At 45.5% G+C, this 20,174-nt stretch overlaps 1 protein-coding gene and 1 pseudogene across 1 annotated transcript in view; both read right to left on the reverse strand.

Moving 5' to 3' along the window:
• Positions 1-6,619, reverse strand: part of LOC128421753 (zinc finger protein ZFP2-like) — a 461,814-nt pseudogene extending 455,195 nt beyond the window's left edge.
• Positions 1-18,565, reverse strand: part of LOC128421740 (zinc finger protein 665-like) — a 100,771-nt gene extending 82,206 nt beyond the window's left edge. The window contains exon 1 of the mRNA XM_053404907.1: positions 17,988-18,565. Within this exon, the coding sequence (XP_053260882.1) occupies positions 17,988-18,387 (400 nt within the window). The 5' untranslated portion in view covers positions 18,388-18,565. The remainder of the gene's footprint in view (positions 1-17,987) is intronic.
• Positions 18,566-20,174: the final 1,609 nt, after the last annotated feature.

The following is a 20,174-nucleotide window of genomic DNA, read 5'->3' on the forward strand; positions in this document are numbered from 1 at the left end:
CACCAGGAAGGTAGCCCTCCTTCTGAAACACCAAGAGAGTAAACGGACAGTTCTCTGAATGGAGAGGAGCAGAAAGTGGAGTCCCCTCAAGATCAGTATTGGGACCTGTGGCTTTTCAACTTGTTCATAAATGATCTAGACTTAGGAGGGAGCAGGGAGGGGGCAAAGTTTGCTGATGGCAGCAAAATGTCCAGGGTTGTTCAAAGAAAGAGAGATTGCAAGGAGCTCCAAAAAGGGCTGTGGAGTATGCTGGTTATAGGGTTAACCTCCTGTGATGCTCTGTAACTGGGGGGAGAAGTGTCTACGCGACGCTATCGTCACAGTCTTTGTGAGTTACTTTCAGTTTTTAGTCTGAGCGTGCTTTGAGCACAGAGAGGATGTCGGAAAGCTCTGATGGTTGTACAGACTGATTTACTGCTGTAAATAAACACTTTAGAGATAGAAGAAGCTGTCTCTGGACTTTATTACTCCTTTTCCCTCACACGGAAGGCAAACCGCTGCAACTCTGCATTTTCTGCCTAGGTCGTTTTTCCAGCAGATGTTGGCGCAGCGGAAGCGGCTGGACGGCAGATTTATAGCCAAAAGAGGCTCTCCACACGGCATGAAAGGGCAGAAAATACAATTCATTGTCAATGAGATTAAAGTGATGCATGTTGGGACAAAAAACCCAAACTCCTGTTAATATCATGTACAGGCTCATGGGGTCTGAACTGGATTTCCCTGTGTGCTCTAGAAGACCAGGGGAGAGGGGAGCTGGTTGCAGCAGGAGGGGGAGTCTCCCTGGATGCTTCAGCAGCCGGCCTCCTCTGGGTCTCCTAGCCCCCCACCTCTCCTCCCTCTGAGTCTGAACTGCTCTCTGCCCCAGACTCTTCCCGCTCACCAAACCCTGTTTCCTCCTCAGCTTGCAACACTTCCTCTCCCATTCTGCTCCCTTTTCTCCCTCTTTCTGCTCATCCCACCACCAGTCAACAGGATCTGAGCCTTCTTCCCTTGTGGGTCCCCCAGCTGGTGCCTCCCCCCCCCCAGCCAGTCCATGACAACAACAGCACTGTGTCCACTGGTAGGAAAACTCCCAAGTAGCATGATTGAAGCAAAACTTCTGGGACTATGGAAAAATACTATCTTCCTCAAACCCCAGAATGAGCAGGAGCTCTGGGGTTGCCCCATGGGGTTCATGAGTGATGATGAGCCCCCCAGGAGACTTCCCTGGTACCTGCAGCCCCTCCTTCCTCCTCTTGAAATTAGGCTTGGGGTGAAATCTCCTATTCAATTTCAGTATTCCAAGTTTTCTTCAGAACGCGCAGGGCAGGAGGCAGCGATGAAGTTCTGGTGAAGAAGCAGTGCTTGGAGATCATGCGTGGGGGGGGTGACAGAGTTTGGTGCAAAAAACGAAGGTACTTTCATCTAAAATTATACTCACCATTCTGAGATGCTGCCTTATTGCATTATTATACAGTTTTACGTATAAACACCAGAACTTCACATATGCCTCATGCTTTTAGGAATGATTTCCTGCTGAGTTCATTGCTCAGAACTCTGAGAGGAAGACGTCCCACACTCCATACATCTAAATGGGTTCTCCCATGTGAGATTCCCTAGATGTTCCTTAAAAAAAGGTAAAGGTAAAGGGACCCCTTACCATTAGGTCCAGTCGTAGCTGACTCTGGGGTTGCGGCGCTCATCTCGCTTTATTGGCCGAGGGAGCCGGTGTACAGCTTCCGGGTCATGTGGCCAGCAGGACTAAGCAGCTTCTGGCGAACCAGAGCAGCGCACGGAAACGCCATTTACCTTCCCGCCGGAGGGGTACCTATTTATCTATTAGCACTTGAAGTGATTTTGAACTGCTAGGCTGGCAGGAGCAGGGACCGAGCAACGGGAGCTCACCCTGTAGCAGGAATTCGAACCGCCGACCTTCTGATCGGCAAGTCCTAGGCTCTGTGGTTTAACCCACAGCACCACCCGCGTCCCTGTTCATTAAATACTCCGTTATAAATCAAGCGCTTTTTGCAGTTTTTGTTTTTAAACTGCTTCTCCCCTCCGAGTTTGTTGATGGTTTGAAGGGTTTCAACTCTTAAAGTTCTTCCTGTCCATGAGTCTGTTGATTCTGAACTTCCACTAAGAGTGAACCTCTATCTACTTTTCTGATATTTATATGGTTTGTCTTTTGTGTGAGTTTGTTGACATAAATCAAGGGTTCCACTCTGACTGAAGCTCCTTCTACAGTCCATACCTTAAATGGTTTCTCCGCTGTGTGTCTGCTGATGTTTTCTCAGATTTCCACTCAGAGTGAAGCATTTACTGTACTCCATACCTTTAAATTGTCTCTCCCGTGTGAGTCCGTTGGTGTGTTCTAAGTTTTCCATTATCACTAAAGCTCTTTCCACAATCAATGCATTTAAATTGTTTCTTACCGATGTGAGTCCGTTGATGATTTCTAAGGTCTCCACTCTGACTGAAGACATTTCCACACTCCATGCATTTATATGGTTTCTCCCTTGTGTGAGTCCGTTGATGTTTCCTAAGGCATCCACTATTACTAAAGCACTTTCCACAATCATTGCATTTAAATGGTTTCTCTCCTGTGTGATTCCGTTGATGATTTCTAAGGTCTCCACTCTGATTGAAGCTCTTTCCACACTCCATACATTGAAATGGTTTCTCCCCTGTGTGAGTCCGTCGATGTTGTCTAAGGTTTCCACTCCGACTGAAGCTCTTTCCACAATCCATGCATTTAAATGGTTTATCCCCTGTGTGAGTCCGTTGATGTTGTCTAAGGCTTCCACTATCACTCAAGCTCTTTTCACACTCCATGCATTTAAATGGTTTCTCTCCTGTGTGAGTCCGTTGATGTTGTCTAAGGTTTCCACTCCGACTGAAGCTTTTTCCACAATCAATGCATTTAAATGGTTTCTCCCCTGTGTGAGTCCGTTGATGTTGTCTAAGGTTTCCACTCCGACTGAAGCTCTTTCCACAATCCATGCATTTAAATAGTTTATCCCCTGTGTGAGTCCGTTGATGTTGTCTAAGGTTTCCATTATCGCTAAAGCTCTTTCCACAATCAATGCATTTATATGGTTTCTCTCCTCTGTGTGTCCGTTGATGTCTTCTAAGGTTTCCATTATCACTAAAGCTCTTTCCACAATCAATGCATTTAAATAGTTTCATACCGATGTGAGTCTGTTGATGTATTCTCAGGTTCCCACTATAACTGAAGTCCTTTCTCCACTCCATGCACTTAAATGGATTCTCCCCTGTGTGAGTCTGTTGATGTTGTCTAAGGCTTCCACTATCATTAAAGCTCTTTCCACAATCAATGCATTTATATGGTTTCTCCCCAGTGTGTGTCCGTTGATGTCTTCTATGTTTTCCATTATCACTAAATCTCTTTCCGCACTCCATGCATTTAAATGGTTTATCCCCTGTGTGTGTCCGTTGATGTATATTCAGGTGTCCACTCTTACGGAAGCTCTTTCCACACTCCATACATTTATATGGTTTCTCCCCTGTGTGAGTCCGTTGATGATTTCTAAGGTCTCCACTCTGACTGAAGCTCTTTCCACACTCAATACATTTAAATGGTTTCTCCCCTGTGTGAGTCCGTTGATGTCTTCTAAGGCTTCCACTATTATTAAAGTTCTTTCCACACTCCATACATTTAAAAGGTTTCTCCCCTGTGTGAGTCTGTTTGTGCAATTTAAGGGTTTCACTCTGACTGAAGTTCTTCCCACAGGCCCTGCACTTAAAACATTTTCTCCCTCTGTGAGTCCGCTGGTGTGTTCTAAGTTTTCCATTGAAACAGAAGCTGTTTCCACACTTCATACCTTTAAATGCGTTTTTTTCCTTTTTGTGATCGTTGATGTGAACTATGTGTGCTCATTCAGTGAAGCATATTCCACATTTCACACATTTTAATGGCTATTACAAATGAAACGAACGGTGCCCTGTCCCCTGCAATTCTGTCTTCTCCATCACCTTATTCAGAGTGGGCAGAAAGGAAATCCTGTTTGGGTTTCAGGAAAGAGAACACAGAAAAAAAAGGACACATCAACCGCCATTAGCACCTTCTCTTATTTCAACATCTCCCACATTCTCCCATGTCCTCCCCATGTTTCCAATTTTTAGGAAATGAAAATGGTATGATGTCTAATGATAGTAATGCATCAGCAACCTTTCATAATCCTCAATCATCTTTAATAACACAGCATGATCTTGTAATACCGTTGTTCTCTGAGACTGCCTTTCAAATCAAGTGGTTGCCCCCGTTTCCACCTCTAGATCTTCATGAATCACCTGCACAGTCCCACTGACCTCAGGAGGTCCATGTGGACCATTTTGGGAGGCTCAGGCCTACGTCTCTTCCAGGGACTGTGGTCTGGGTCAGTCAGAGAACTAGTGACAAGGCTTGGTGCTTGGGGACAGCTGAATGAGTGCTCAGGGAAGCTCCTGTTCTTGGAGATGGACCTCTGTCTACATGCCTCACATTGCATGGAGAGAGCAGGAGAAGCAGAAGGAAAGCAGATGGCACATGGGAATCCCAGGCGGAAACACCCACCCCAATGGTTCTTTATTATGATGATGTGCTGCCTGATCCTGTGCTTGTCTTCTGACAGAGGACTATCCTAATCTGGAACCGAAAAGCAGGATATTCAAGGCAAGGAGATAACTGTACTTAATGGTAGGTAGCCACATTGGTCTGACACAGTAGAAGTAAAAAAGTAAAAAAAAATAGTCCAGTAGCACCTTAGGGACCAACTAAGTTTGTTCTAGGTATAAGCTTTTGTGTGCATGCACACTTCCTCATGTAGTGAAGGGTAGTAGGAGATGGAAGTAGGAGTACCCTTCTGAGAAAAACCCCACCCCACCCTCCCACGATATACATGGGTTTGGTGACATCAGTTTCGCTGTATCTGAAGAAGTGTGCATGCACACAAAAGCTTATACTCAGGACAATCTTAGTTGGTCTCTAAGGTGCTACTGGACTATTTTTTAATTTTTTATTTCAACTGTGTCAGACCAACACGGCTACCTACCTGAATCTAGATGTCATGGGTGTTGGGGAGCTGTAGTTCCTTTGGTGGGGGACATGTCCTACACCTTCTGGGGTCATTTTTCCACCCTTGGTGCCCACCCTGCACTCAGCTCTCACCTGTGGCCTCCAGAAGCTGTCAGCATGCAACAGGGGTTCAAGCAACGGCTTCAACCAGCCGGCTAAACCAGGTGAGGAAAGCTGATGGGTCTCAAATCCTTGGGGGGCTGGGGAATTCTGCTGCACCTGAAGTCAAGCCCTGGTGGATGGAGAGGAGGAGAACAACCGTGAATCCCAAAGTCCAGAAGGCAGATTCTGCCCATGCGGAAGAGGAAAGTGAAGGGCAGATGGGGCACGTCCACCTGGAGGCTTGTTATCTAGTCCCAGGGTTACTCTGACATTGAATTGTATATAAATTACAGTATTGAAATGCGCCTACTCCCACTTCCTATTCTGATATTACTCTACTCTGTTTGTCTGTTTCTTACTTGTGTGCTGTTTTGGTATGCTAAGTCAGGGTTTTACTGTAAGTTGGATCTTGTTATGCTTATTTGTCTTCAGTACAGTCATACCTCATGTTATGTTTGTTCAGGTTGTGCCTTTTCAGGTTGTGTCCCGTGGCATCCCAGTTACTCCCGGGTTTTGCCGCTTGTGCATGCGCAGACGTGCAAAATCAGGTCACGTGCATTTGCAGAAGCAGCGAATCGCGACCCACGCATGCACAGACGTGGGTTGCATTCTGCTCATGTTGCGAACTGGCCTCCAGAACGGATCCCGTTCGCAACCAGAAGTACCACTGTAATAGATTTCTCAGCTGAATTATTTTTTTCTGCCTCTGAGCGTTTTTTGCTACTCTGCTAATTATATCTCAGACTTGCTCTGGAGATCGTTATGGAGGAGCAAGATCTGCAACCTAAAGCCATAAACAGCCTCAGCGCTGTAGACCTGAAGGAGCATCTCCACCCCCATTACTCAGTCTGGACAAGGTGGTCCTCCTCCGAGGGTCTTCTGCTGGTTCCCTTGCTGTCAGAAGTGAAGTTCCAGGGAACCAGGCAGAGGGCCTCCTGCCGCATGGAATGCCCTCCCTTCAGAGGGCAAGGAAACAGGCAACTATCTGACATTTAGAAGACAGCTGTATCAGGAGGTTTTTAATGTTGGATGTTTTACTGTCTTGTATATGTACTGTAAGCTTCCCAGAGTGGCTGGGGAAACCCAACCAGATGGGCAGGGCATAAATTCTGCAATCATTCTTATCATCCCCCTGAGCACGGCCTTGGCTGGGGAGGGTGGGGTATAAATAAAATTTTATTATCATCATCATCATCATCATCATCATCTTGTGATTTTTTAAAGTTATTTTGAAATTCATACTGCAATATTAGCTTACAAAATGTTATGGGTGGAGAAAATCACAGGGTTGCCATAAACAATAATCCCACCCACAAACTCTCATTCACATACAGTTTGTACATTTGGGGAGGTCACACACCTCACCTGTGCTAATACTGGCAGTCTTTGGCCTGCACAGGCACACCCGGTGTGTAGAGCCTCCAGCCACAGGCACTGTCTATCAAGAAAATGGGTTCCTCCACTCCCCCCCCCCCACATACCGCTTGCCTCCCCATGGCTCCTACGGCACCTTCACCCTACAGCTCCTTCACCTGCGGGGAAGCTGCAGTCCCTCCACAGGGGCCCCTTGGGCCTGATCCTGCAGGGCTCACCTGATGTTCTGATGCAAGTGAGCCCTCCTTTCTCCTTCAAGGTGAACAGGGTTTCCCAAACTTGGGTCTCCAGCTGCTTTTGGACTTTAGCTTCCATCACCCCTAGCTAGCAAGACTAGTGGTCAGGGATGATGGTGGAAAAGATCGTAAAACAGCTCCTCCTTAAGGGATGCAAGAGGAGCCCGTCTGGGAAACCGTAAGTCTCCCAAAGGTTGGAGAAACTAACAGAGACCAACCAGAGCAAAGCGGTTGCTAAGTCTGATCTTTTATGAAGGTAAAAAAGGTAAAGGGCCCCTGGACTTTTAAGTCCAGTCAAAGGTGACTATGGGGTTGTGACATTCATTTTGCTGTCAGGCCCAGGAAGCCGCTGTTTGTCCACAGACAGCTTCCTGGGTCATGTCGCCAGCATGACTAAACCGCTTCTGGCACAACAGGACACCGTGACAGAAACCAGAGTGCACTGAAACGCCGTTTAGCGTCCCTCCGCAGCAGTACCGATCTATCTACTTGCACTGGCATGCTTTCGAACTGTTAGGTTGGCAGGAGCTGGGACAGAGCAATGGGAGCTCACCCCATCGTGGGGATTTGAACCGCTGGTCAGCAAGCCCAAGAGGCTCAGTGGTTTAGACTGTGATACATAGATAGCAGTCAAGTACAACATTCCTAGTTAGTCTAGAGTGGACTCTAGAGGGAATGTCTGGTCCAGTCAGTCGAAAACATCCTGTTTCCTCCTGACTGGGACAAACTTCCTTTAGCATGTGACTAGAGGTGGGCATGACCTTACCTGTTCAGGTAACAAAAGCACAGGGCAAGCAGACCCCCTCTCTCTTTCTCCATCTTGCTTTCGCCATATGAGCTGCAGTGGGTGACAGTCTGCAGTCACTGGGATCAACCCCTCATATGGGGGTAGATCCACGTGTATATACTTTGTAACTAAGTCTGCCTTCAGGGATCCATCTGTGAACTGAATGTGTGAGTAAACTTCTTTTATATACTTTACACAAGATTGTGTTGTGTCTATTCTTTTTAAGAGGGATATAAGGGAAATTACCAGGAATCTTATATTGAGAAGCTTAAACAAGCTTGCAACAAGCTAACCACAGTGTGTTTAAAAGGGGAATGCAAAACTCTGCTAAGTTATAGAACTTGCTAGCACAGGTTAGGAAGTATATTAAACAATACATCCTCTCCTGCCTCTCTGAACATTCCCACAAAGGATTATTGGCCCCAGTGTTGCGTAGTTTTGAAGGATTGCAAAGGATTGAGATCCTAAGCTGAAAAGTATTTTTCTGAGCATACTTCCTGGTGAGCACATGGTCCTTTGTTCCATAGTGTAGTGGGGATTAAGCACCCTCCCCCCAGTCCCTCAGAGTTCACAGTGACCTAAGGCAGTGAAGATCTGTTTTGTATTTTGAGATTTTTTTGAGATTTTGATTTTAAAATTTTGACAGTTTTTGCAATTTTGTATATTTTTGAATTTTTGAATTTTGAGATGGCTAGTGTAGCTTTTGATAGTGACGCAGGGCAAGAAATGCCTATGCTGAATGAATAAAATTCTGTGCACTGGAAGCAACATTTAATAGCACTTCTAGATGCAAAAGGAGTCTCCAGAGGGCTAGGGACAAAGGTGAGAGCTGTTTCCTAGTTCTGCTGGATCTCTCAGTGGCTTTTGATACCATCAACCATAACATCCTTCTGGACCATCTAGGGGCTGGGAACTGGGGACACTGTTATACAGTGGTTCCGCTCCTTCCTCCTGGGCCGTGTTCAGAAAGTGGTGGTGGGGGATGAGTGTTCAGACCCCTGGGCTCTCACTTGTGGGGTGCCTCAGGGTTCTGTCCTCTCCCCCATGCTTTTTAACATCTACATGAAGCCACTGAGAAATCAACAGGGGATTTAGGCTGGGTGTTCATCAATATGCAGATGATACCCAGCTCTACCTCTCTTTTAAATCAGAACCTATGAAGGCGGTGAAGGTCCTGTGTGAGTGTCTGGAGGCTGCTGGAGGATGAGTGGCGGCTAACAATTTGAGGTTGAATCCTGACAATACAGAAGTACTGTTCTTGGGGGACAGGAGGCGGGCAGGTGTGGACTCCCTGGTCCTGAATGGGGCTACTGTGCCCCTGAAGGACCAGGTGCGCAGCCTGGGAGTCATTCTGGATTCACAGCTGTCCATGGACGCACAGGTCAATTCTGTGTCCAGGGCAGCTGTCTACCAGCTCCATCTGGTATGCAGGCTGAGACCCTACCAGCCTAGAGACTGTCTTGCCAGATTGGTGCATGCTCTAGTTATCTCCCGCTTGGACTACTGCCATGTGCTCTACGTGGGGCTACCTTTGAAGGTGACCCAGAAACTGCAATTAATCCAGAATGTGGCAGCTAGATTGGTGACTGAGAGTTTAATAGGGGAATGCAAAACTCTGCTAAGTTATAGAACTTCCTAGCGCAAGTTAGATAGGATATTATTAAACAATATATCCTCTCCTGTCTCCCTGAAAATTCACACATAGACCACAGTGCCACCCGCGTCCTCCCTGATCTTTTATTAATAGACCTTCTGCAGCAGAGTCTCAAGGCACTCATGCAGGAGGAAGGAGGGAACTCTGAACAAAAGAAAGACCATACTTTTATAAATGTCAGAAAAGGTTGTCCATCCCATCTTTTCCCGCCCTCATAGAGGACGTCAGAGAGGAGGTGCTGCAGCATGAGGTTACAGCTAAGGATCCTTTTTGAAGAGGAGGGTGATAGTGACGTTTTTGTTATTTATGTGTTTGCAAAGTACCTGGTGCCAGTGTCTGGGCTGAACCCATTCTGTTAATGGCTGTCCCTTTTGTGATGTTGCAGGAATGGGCACGCCAGAGGCAACAGCACTGGAAGAGATAATTAGAATGTTGTGCTAAGATGTTCCCAGCTTTGTGTCCGATTGGGACCGGGAGAAGTCAGTCTTTATTTGTGAAAGGTTGTTACTTTGTTTGAAGAATGGCTTATTCAGTAAAAGTGCCTTAGTCATGAATGGGTGTGTTTTTCACTGTGGAGCCACAGGATGGCAGTGTGGGGTGGTCTATATTGGGTCTGTCATGACAGCAACTGTTTCACTTAGTTCCAGCTATTTTGTACAAAGTTTTACAAAGTCTGTTTCAGTAGCACATTCAAAGCATTACACAGTACGATTTTGTATCAACATGACCACGTTAGAGCCAAGGCTTTACATTTTGGGGAGCATACATTTTCTTAATAACAATCACAGAAACATAACAGAGACCCCCCCTTTCCCATATACATAAATGGGAAATGTAGTCAGGCCCTCGAGGTGGCTCTGGCAAGTGAGCCCAGCTGCATGTGACAAGGGTGGGGAGGAATTCCTTCCTGGCCATCGCCTTTGAGTATAGGAGTCTCTGCCCCTATTCCTCTAGCACAGGGGTCAGCAAACTTTTTCAGCCATGGGCCGGTCCACCGTCCCTCAGACCATGTGTGGGCCAGACTGTATTTTGAAGGCGGGGAAATGAACGAATTCCTATGCCCCACAAATAACCCAGAGATGCACTTTAAATAAAAGGACACATTCTACTCATGGAAAAACACGCTGATTCCTGGACCATCCCTGGGCCGGATTGAGAAGGCGAATGGGCCATATCCGGCCCTCGGGCCTTAGGTTGCCTACCCTTGCTCTAGCAGGAGCGATTGTGGGGCTTCCTTGCCCGCTTCCATTCAGCTCTGCCATCCTCAAATGGCAAGTCTTCTTCAGTGATTGTGGGAGCGGACAGGCTGGAAGCTGAAGCGGCTTCTCTTGGAGTAGGCTTTGCTTTGCTTTCTGTTGACCTCAATCTGTGTTTTTAATGTTCTGTTGGGTACCTGCAGCTCCTCCTTCCCCCTCTTGCAATTAGGCTTGGGGGACAATCTCCCATTAAATTACGGAATTTAAACTTTTCTTCAGAATGCACAGGGGGCGGGGAGAAGTTATGGTGAAGAAGCCGTGTTTGGAGATCATGAGGTGGGGTGTGTGTGACAGAGTTTGGTGCAAAAACCATCTTGAATGTTTGAGTAGAGCAACTCCAGGGCCTGAGCCAAGTAGCAGCAGGGTAGGGGCCACTTGTAGAGCAAGTCCCACACTGAGGTCAAAAACACACACAGAGGCAGCAGGACTTCTTCAGAAATAGTTTACTGAGCTTTCAAAGCATACAGTTCTCACTGGGTCCCCAGTGAGGAACAAAACTTCTCTCCTGAGAACAAATCCAGTTTCAGCAGTAAAAAAATTACAGCACACAGGATATCTAAGTCAGGCACACAAACCGGCAGAAGGGAGCAAGGGAGGAAAGAGGCTGGAAGGACACAGGGCAATGGATGTGTATGTTTCGCTTCCTGTCGTCTGCGAGGGAAATCAGGAACTCGGCATCCGCAGGGGCTTCACGAAGAAAAGCTTTCTGCCAGCTGCTTCCAGGCAAATGGGCATCCCAGAAACACACACTGTGATTCACGGTGTATTGCAATATCAGTTGCTTTACAAAGCCCTGATCCTCACCACCAGCAATCTAGATTCCCCCTCTCTATCAAAATGTACTTTACATATAAAATTATAATCACTGTTGTGAGACATTACCTTCATTATTTCATGACTATACAGTTTTACATATATCTCCATACATCTAAATGGGTTCTCCTCTGTGAGACTCCATAGATGTTTCTTAAATACTCTATTATAACTAAAGCACTTTCTGCAATGTTTCCATTTAAACTGCTTCTCATCTTTGAGTTTGTTGTTGGTTTGTAGGGCCTCAGCTCTTAAAGATCTTACTGTCCATGATTCTGTTGATGTAGGACTTCCAATAGAACTGAACCTCTACCCTTAAGTTCTTCCTGACATTTATGTGGTGTGTCTCTTGTGTGAGTTTGTTGACATAAATCTAGGGTTTCACTCTGACTGAAGCCATACATTTAAGTGCTTTCCCCCCTCTGTGTCTGTAGATGCCTTCCTCTAAGATTTTCACTCTGACTGAAGCTTTTTCCGCACTCCATTCATTAAAATGATCTCTCCCCTGTATGTGTCCGTTGATGTATATTGAGGTGTCCACTCTGACTGAAGCTCTTTCCACACTCCACACATTTATATGGTTTCTCCCCTCTGTGAGTTCGTTGATGTGCTCTAAGGTTTGCATTAAAATGGAAGCTCTTTCCGCACTCCATACATTGAAATGGTTTCTCTCCTGTGCGAGTCCGTTGATGTTTCCTAAGGTTTCCATTATCACTAAAGCTCTTTCCACAGACTATACATTCACATGGTTTCTCCCCTGTGTGAGTTTGTTGATGTGTTCTAAGGCTACCAAACCGACTGAAGCTCTTTCCGCACTCCATGCATTTCATAGAATCATAGAATCATAGAGTTGGAAGAGACCAGAAGGGCCATCGAGTCCAACCCCCTGCCAAGCAGGAAACACCATCAGAGCACTCCTGACATATGGTTGTCAAGCCTCTGCTTAAAGACCTTCAAAGAAGGAGACTCCACCACACTCCTTGGCAGCAAATTCCACTGTTGAACAGCTCTTGCTGTCAGGAAGTTCTTCCTAATGTTTAGGTGGAATCTTCTTTCTTGTAGTTTGGATCCATTGCTCCGTGTCCGCTTCTCTGGAGCAGCAGAAAACAACCTTTCTCCCTCCTCTATGTGACATCCTTTTATATATTTGAACATGGCTATCATATCACCCCTTAACCTCCTCTTCTACAGGCTAAACATGCCCAGCTCCCTTAGCCGTTCCTCATAAGGCATCGTTTCCAGGCCTTTGACCATTTTGCTTGCCCTCCTCTGGACACGTTCCAGTTTGTCAGTGTCCTTCTTGAACTGTGGTGCCCAGAACTGGACACAGTACTCCAGGTGAGGTCTGACCAGAGCAGAATACAGTGGCACTATTACTTCCCTTGATCTAGATGCTATACTCCTATTGATGCAGCCCAGAATTGCATTGGCTTTTTGAGCTGCCGCGTCACACTGTTGGCTCATGTCAAGTTTGTGGTCAACCAAGACTCCTAGATCCTTTTCACATGTAGTGCTCTCAAGCCAGGTGTCACCCATCTTGTATTTGTGCCTCTCATTTTTTTTGCCCAAGTGCAATACTTTACATTTCTCCCTGTTAAAATTCATCTTGTTTGTTTTGGCCCAGTTCTCTAATCTGTCAAGGTCGTTTTGAAGTGTGATCCTGTCCTCTGGGGTGTTAGCCACCCCTCCCAGTTTGGTGTCATCTGCAAATTTGATCAGGATGCCCTTGAGTCCATCATCCAAGTCGATGATAAAGATGTTGAATAAGACCGGGCCCAAGACAGAACCCTGTGGCACCCCACTAGTCACTCTTCTCCAGGATGAAAAGGAACCATTGATGAGCACCCTTTGGGTTCGGTCAGTCAGCCAGTTACAAATCCACTGAGTGGTAGCATAGTCAAGACCGCATTTTACCAGCTTCTTTACAAGAATATCATGGGGCACCTTGTCAAATGCCTTGCTGAAATCAAGGTAGGCTACATCCACTGCGTTCCCTTCATCTACCAGGCTTGTAATTCTGTCAAAAAACGAGATCAGGTTAGTCTGACATGACTTATTTTTCAGAAATCCATGCTGACTATTGGTGATCACAGCATTCCTTTCTAGGTGCTCACAGACTGTTTGCTTAATGATCTGCTCCAGAATCTTCCCTGGTATTGATGTCAGACTGACTGGGCGGTAATTATTTGGGTCCTCTGTTTTCCCCTTTTTGAAAATAGGGACAACATTTGCCCTCCTCCAGTCTGCCGGGACTTCGCCTGTTCTCCAGGAATTCTCAAAGATGACTGCCAGTGGTTCTGAGATCACATCTGCCAGTTCTTTTAATACTCTTGGATGCAGTTCATCTGGCCCTGGAGACTTGAATACATCTAGACTAGCCAAGTATTCTTGTACTATCTCCTTAGTTATTCTGGGCTGTGTTTCCTCTGCTGAATCATTTGCTCCAAATTCTTCAGGTCAGGCATTGTTTTCTTTATCGGAGAAGACTGAGGCAAAGAAGGCATTGAGGAGTTCAGCCCTTTCTGTGTCCCCTGTTTGCATTTCACCATCTTCTCCTCTGAGTGACCCCACTGTTTCTTTGTTCTTCCTTTTGCTACGAACATACCCATAAAAGCCTTTTTTGTTGCTTTTAACCTCTCTAGCAAGCCTGAGTTCATTCTGTGCTTTAGCTTTTCTGACTTTGTATCTACACGTGCTGGCTATTTGTTTGAATTCCTCTTTGGTGGTTTCCCCCCTTTTTTATTTTTTGTACACATCCTTTTTTAATCTTAACTCAGTTAAAAGTTCTTTAGATAGCCACCCTGGCTTCTTTACGCACCTTCCATGTTTTCGTCTCATTGGTATTGCCTGAAGTTGTGCTTTTACTATCTCCCTCTTAACAAACTCCCAGCCATCATGAACTCCCTTTCCTTTTAGTATTACTGTCCATGGGATCTCACCCAGCACTTCCCTAAGTTTTATGAAGTCAGCTTTCTTAAAGTCAAGAAATTGAGTCCTAGTATGCTTGGCTGCTCCTTTCCGCTGTATAGTAAACTTCAGAAGAGCATGATCACTCGCGCCTAATGATCCTTCCACTTCTACCCCACTAACCAGGTCATCAACATTGGTTAGGACCAGATCTAAAATGGCTGTTCCTCTTGTTGCTTCTCCCACTTTCTGGACAATGAAGTTGTCTGCAAGGCCAGTGAGGAATCTGTTTGACCTTATGCTCTTGGCTGAGTTTGACATCCAACAAATATCCGGGTAATTGAAGTCCCCCATTACTACTATCTCCCTTCCTTTTGCATGCTTGGCCATCTGTTCCAGGAAGGCATCATCTATGTCCTCCGTTTGACTTGGGGATCTATAGTAAACTCCCACAATGAGGTCCCTGTTATTCTTCTCTCCCTTAATTTTGACCCAAATGCTCTCACTTTGGCTTTGAGGTTCTAAATCTTGGATCTCTTCACAGGTATACACATCCCTGACATATAACGCCACTCCTCCTCCTTTCTTGTCTGGTCTGTTTCTCTGAAATAGATTGTATCCCTCCATTATTACATTCCAATCGTGGGACTTATCCCACCAGGTTTCAGTGATTCCTATTATGTCATATTTAGTTTGCTGTACCAAGAGCTCAAGCTCATCTTGTTTATTTCCCATGCTTTGCGCATTAGTGTACAGACATTGAAGTCCATTAATCATTCCCCTGTGTCTCTTATTTAAGGATTTTTTCCTCCCACCACTAGGTCTGCGTGCTGTTTGCTCCATTCGGTCTATGACATTTAGATGATCATCTTCATCAATTGATAGACTCCTACCTTCAGGAGCACTGTCTCCCTCCCCCACATTAGTCAGTTTAAAGCCCTCCTGATGAGGTTTCTGAGATTTTTGGCAAAAACATTCCTCCCAACCGTTGTGAGGTGCAGCCCATCGCTTGCCAGAAGTCCATCTTCAAGAAACTGCAGTCGGTGATCTAAGAATCCAAACCATTCCTGTTTACACCATTTGCGAAGCCAGTTGTTCACTTCCACTATTTTCCCCTCTCTCCCTGGGCCACGTCGTTCAACTGGGAGGACAGATGAGATGACAATTTGTGCATTTAATTGCTTCAGTTTCCTGCCCAGAGCCTCGTAATCTCTTTTGATCTTCTGGAGGCTATTGCTTGCAGTGTCATTGGTTCCCACATGAACCAAGAGGAAGGGGTATTTGTCAGTGGGTTTTATGATTCCTTGCAGTCGTTCAGTTACATCTTGGATCTTAGCCCCGGGGAGACAGCACACTTCCTGAGACATCTTGTCAGGCCCACAGATCACTGCTTCTGTTCCCCTCAGTAGGGAATCCCCTATAGAGGTATCTGATCAAGACTTGTATTTTAAAATGAGTTTAAAAATATATATATATTTGCAGATGCTTGTGTGTTTTTATGCCAGGCAGAAGACCAGCTGGGTTTGGCAGATGTTTATCCTCCTGGACAAAGGCCCCCTTGATTTATTTATAGCAGGAGCCAAAATTCTCAAAGTTGTAAAAAGGGAATTACAGGCTGAGAGCAAAGGTTACTAGGTTACTGACCCTACAGAATACAATCAAGCTGCAAAAGCACTAATTAAGAGTTGGTAAATAGTAGGATTCATTGTTTAACAAAATATAATACCATGTGTCTCCCATTAGAGACTTGAGCCACATATTCCTAAGGTTAAAGGGCAAGAGCTAATGGGAAAAGCAGCTGGCCAGGAAAGGGGGGTTGCTTTTGGAAAGTGTTTTTTACTAAGTTCCTTTTTTACTTTGAAAAGGCCTTTGCTTCTAAAAATCTATATATGTTATGTATGAAATATATTGGCTTAAATGTAATTATGCAAAGGATTTAGAAAGTAAGAAATGTTAGATTCTTATGTTAGATTCTTATTTCATAGAATCATAGAATCATAGAGTTGGAAGAGACCACAAGGGCCATCGAGTCCAACCCCCTGCCAAGCAGGAAACACCATCAGAGCACTCCTGACATATGGTTGTCAAGCCTCTGCTTAAAGACCTCCAAAGAAGGAGATGTTTCATTGATGGTGTGTGAGAATGTGAACCCAAGATCTCTGACCTCTGTTTAAGATAAAAATTTAAAACCATTAGCCATCTGTTTTGGAGGGCAAAAGGGCAAGAAGGGCAAGAGGTGATCTGGTCATTAAGGTGCCTTGTTGAGGCAAATGTAAGATATATGGCTACTTGTTTGCCATTTATAGATAGAAGGAAATATAGCTCTTTGTCTCCCATAAAAGGTAATAGGAAATGGGTGTATCTTTCATGATTGGTTCTAGCAAACAGCCAATAGGAATTTCAACCAGGCTGATTGGACAGAGGCAGCCAAAGGAGGAGCAAGGGGGCTGGGCTGAGGAAATATAAGTGCTGACCATCAGGGCTGGAGGGGGCAGAGCTTTGGTAACCATATACCACTGTGTCTCTCATTTATTTGTCTGACAAATAAATTATTATTTTAATTTCTCTATTGCTGCGTTGAATATTTCATTCCAGCTAAGCGTTAACCACAAGCAGGGTGCTACACTATCACCACTACACGCCTCCTCTTAGGTCTGGTCGGGGTTCTTCCATGAGCTGTCCGTTCCAAGGTCGCCTGCACATTCCCTGAGGACTGACTTTGCTGCTCGTCTTCATATACCTGATCGACTGTAATGAGGGAGAGATCCTCAAATGGAGTCTGCTCTTCATCTTCCATGCTAGGGGAGAGGACCTCAAAGCGACTGTGTATTTCTAAACAATCAGAGCGAACCCTGGGCCTCCTACTTCTTTGAGTCACGTTTCTCCATATATCTGGCTCCTGTGTTGGTGAACTAGCCTCCTTCTCAGGGGAGTCCCCTGTCTCCTCCTTGGTGGAGACGGTGTGCTCTGTTGCTTCCAAGAAGAGCTCCAGCTCTCTAATTCTTTGGAGCGTAGCTACACGTTCCTCCAGTTGCTGGACTTTGTCTTTTAAGAGGGCAATCAACATGTAAATGCTGCAGGTAAAGCTGCCTGCAACTTTTGGCAAGATGGCAAACATTGCGCAGGAACTGCAGGCGACTGCAGCTGTTCCCTCACCCTCCATCTTGAGAACGTGTCGTTGGGGGTCACTACAGCGGTCCTCCATCATAAAAAGCGTGAAGACAGGACAAATAAATCTCCCCCCAAAAAACCTAGGTCTCCCCCAACAAACGTTTGAGACTAGCTCCCCTAAATCTAAAAGATGGATCAAACTGCTGCCCTGCAAGCTCTGACAAGCTCCTCCCACAGCTAATCACCTACCTCAACAGAAACCCTGCCCCCTCTGACCTTTGCACAGGGAGAGCAGCTAATCAGCCACAAGAAACTATCACTAAAGCTCTTTCCGCACTGAATACATTTAAATGGTTTCTCCCCTGTGTGAGTCTGATGATGTCTACTGAGGTCTCCACTCTGACTGAAGCTCTTTCCACACACTATACATTTAAATGGTTTCTCCCCTGTGTGTGTTCGTCGATGTAAACGGAGTCTTGAACTGTCACTGAAGCTCTTTCTGCACTCCATACATTTGAATGGTTTCTCCCCTGTGTGAATCCGTTGATGTGTTCTAAGGTGTGCACTCTGAAACACTTTCCACAATCCATGCATTTAAATCGTTTTTTACTTATGTGAGTCTCTTCATGTGTTCTAAGGGTTCCACTAAATCTGAAATTCTTTCCACACTCCATACATTTGTATGGTTTTTCACCCGTGTGAGTCCGTTGGTGTAATTTAAGGTTTCCAATCTGACTGAAGCTCTTTCCACACTCCATGCATTTGAATGGTTTCTCTCCTGTGTGAGTCCGTTGATGTTTTCTAAGGTGTCCATTCTGACTGAATCTCTTTCCACACTCCATGCATTTAAATGGTTTCTCCCCTGTGTGAGTCCGTTGATGTGTTCTAAGGTTTGCATTGAAATGGAAGCTCTTCCCACACTCCATACATTCATATGGTTTTTCACCCGTGTGAGTCTGTTGGTGTATTTTAAGGTTTCCATTCTGACTGAAGCTCTTTCCACACTCCATGCATTTAAAAGGTTGTTCCCCTGTGTGCATCTGTTCATGTTTTCTAAGGTTTCCATTCTGACTGAAGTTCTTTCCACACTCCATACATTTAAAAGGTTACTCCCCTGTATGTGTCCTTTGATGTAAAGTTAAGTGTACCCTCTGACTGAAGTTCTTCCCACACTCCCTGCATTTAAATAATTTCTGCCTTGTGTGAGTCTGTTGATGTATTCCAATTTCATCACTTCGACTGAAGCTCTTTCCACACTCCATACATTTAAATGGTTTCTTCCCATTATGTGCCCGTTGATGTATATTGAGGGGTCCACTCTGACTGAAGTTCTTTCCACACTCTGTGCATTGAAATCGTTTCTTGCCCATGTGGGTCCCCTGATGTGCCCTAAGTTTTCCACTATCACTGAAACTTTTTCCACTCTCCATACCTTTAAATGGTTTCCCCATTTGAGTTGACTGATGTGAGATATGTGTGCTCATTCAGTGATGCATATTCCACATTTCACACATTTTAATGGCTATTCCTAATGAAACGAAAGGTTCCCCATCTCCCGGAATTCTGACCGTCTTCTGTATCACCTTCCTCAGAATGGGCGGAAAGGAAATCCTATTTTGGTTTCAAGGAAGAGAACAAAGGGAAAGAGAGCACATCATATGCCATTAGCACCTTTTCTTATTTCAACATTTCCTACATTCCCCCGCCTCCTACCCATGTTCCCAGTTTTTAGGAAATGAAGACCTTTCTTTCTCTGGTCCATCGTTCCTTTGGACATTCCCCATCCTCTGCATCATAATCCTCCATCCACCTCTAGATCTTCATGAGTCACTTTCACAGTCCCATTGGCCTCAGGAGGTTCATATGGACCATTTTGGGAGGCCCAGGTCTACATCTTTTCCAGGGACTATGGTCTGGGTCAGTCAGAGAACATGTGACAAAGCTTGGTGCTTGGGGTCAGCTGAATGGGTGCTCAGGGAAGCTCCTGTTCTTGGAGACGGACCTCTGTCTACATGCCACACATTGAATGGAGAGAGCAGGAGAAGCAGATGGCAAATGGGAATCTCAGACGGAAACACCCACCCCAATGGTTCTTTATAATAATGATGTGCTGACTGATCTCGTGCCCCTCTTCTGACGCAGGAATATCCTTATCTGGCACTGAAAAAGCTGGATATTAAAGGCAAAGAAATAACTGTACTTAGGGAAACTTCAGCCTTGAATATATGATATTGATTCATTGATGGCCTGATGTTGTGTTATCTCTGGAAACACAATTTTATTCCTGATTTGTCTTAAGTATCATAATTATAGGATGTCTTGGAGTGTTAGAGGAGAGGCAGTACCTTTGGTGGTGTAAATGTCATGCACCTTCTTGGGTAATCTATCCACCATTGGTCCCCACCCTGCACTCACCTCTCACCTGTGGCTTCCAGAAGCTGTCAGCATGCAACAGAGGCCACAATCCCAGGAACGGCTTCAACCGGCTGGCAAAACCAGGTGAGGATAGCTGATGGGTCTCAAATCCTTGGTGGGTTGGGGAATTCTGCTGCAGGTGAAGAAAGACCCTGGTGGATGGAGAGGATGAGAACAACAGTGAATCCCACAGCCAAGAAGGCAGATTCTGCCCATCCTGCAGAGGAAAGGGAAGGGAGCCCATTGAGAAGGAAAACTCTGATCCTAAACTTTGCTGCCTCGTGACTTATCTTCAGGAGAAGAAAATGCTATGGAGGAAAACCTACACAAATCTTGAGTGGAGTCTCTTAAGATTCTTGGATAGTGCCCTGCACACCTTCTTCATTCAACTCCTGCAGCCAAACTGGTGCCAAACATACTGCTCTGCTGAGAAGGGGGTCTTGTTGTCTAGGCAGCCCAGGACCCC

Source organism: Podarcis raffonei, chromosome 10 (genome assembly GCF_027172205.1).
Source record: "Podarcis raffonei isolate rPodRaf1 chromosome 10, rPodRaf1.pri, whole genome shotgun sequence".
Classification (NCBI taxonomy): Eukaryota; Metazoa; Chordata; class Lepidosauria; order Squamata; family Lacertidae; genus Podarcis; species Podarcis raffonei.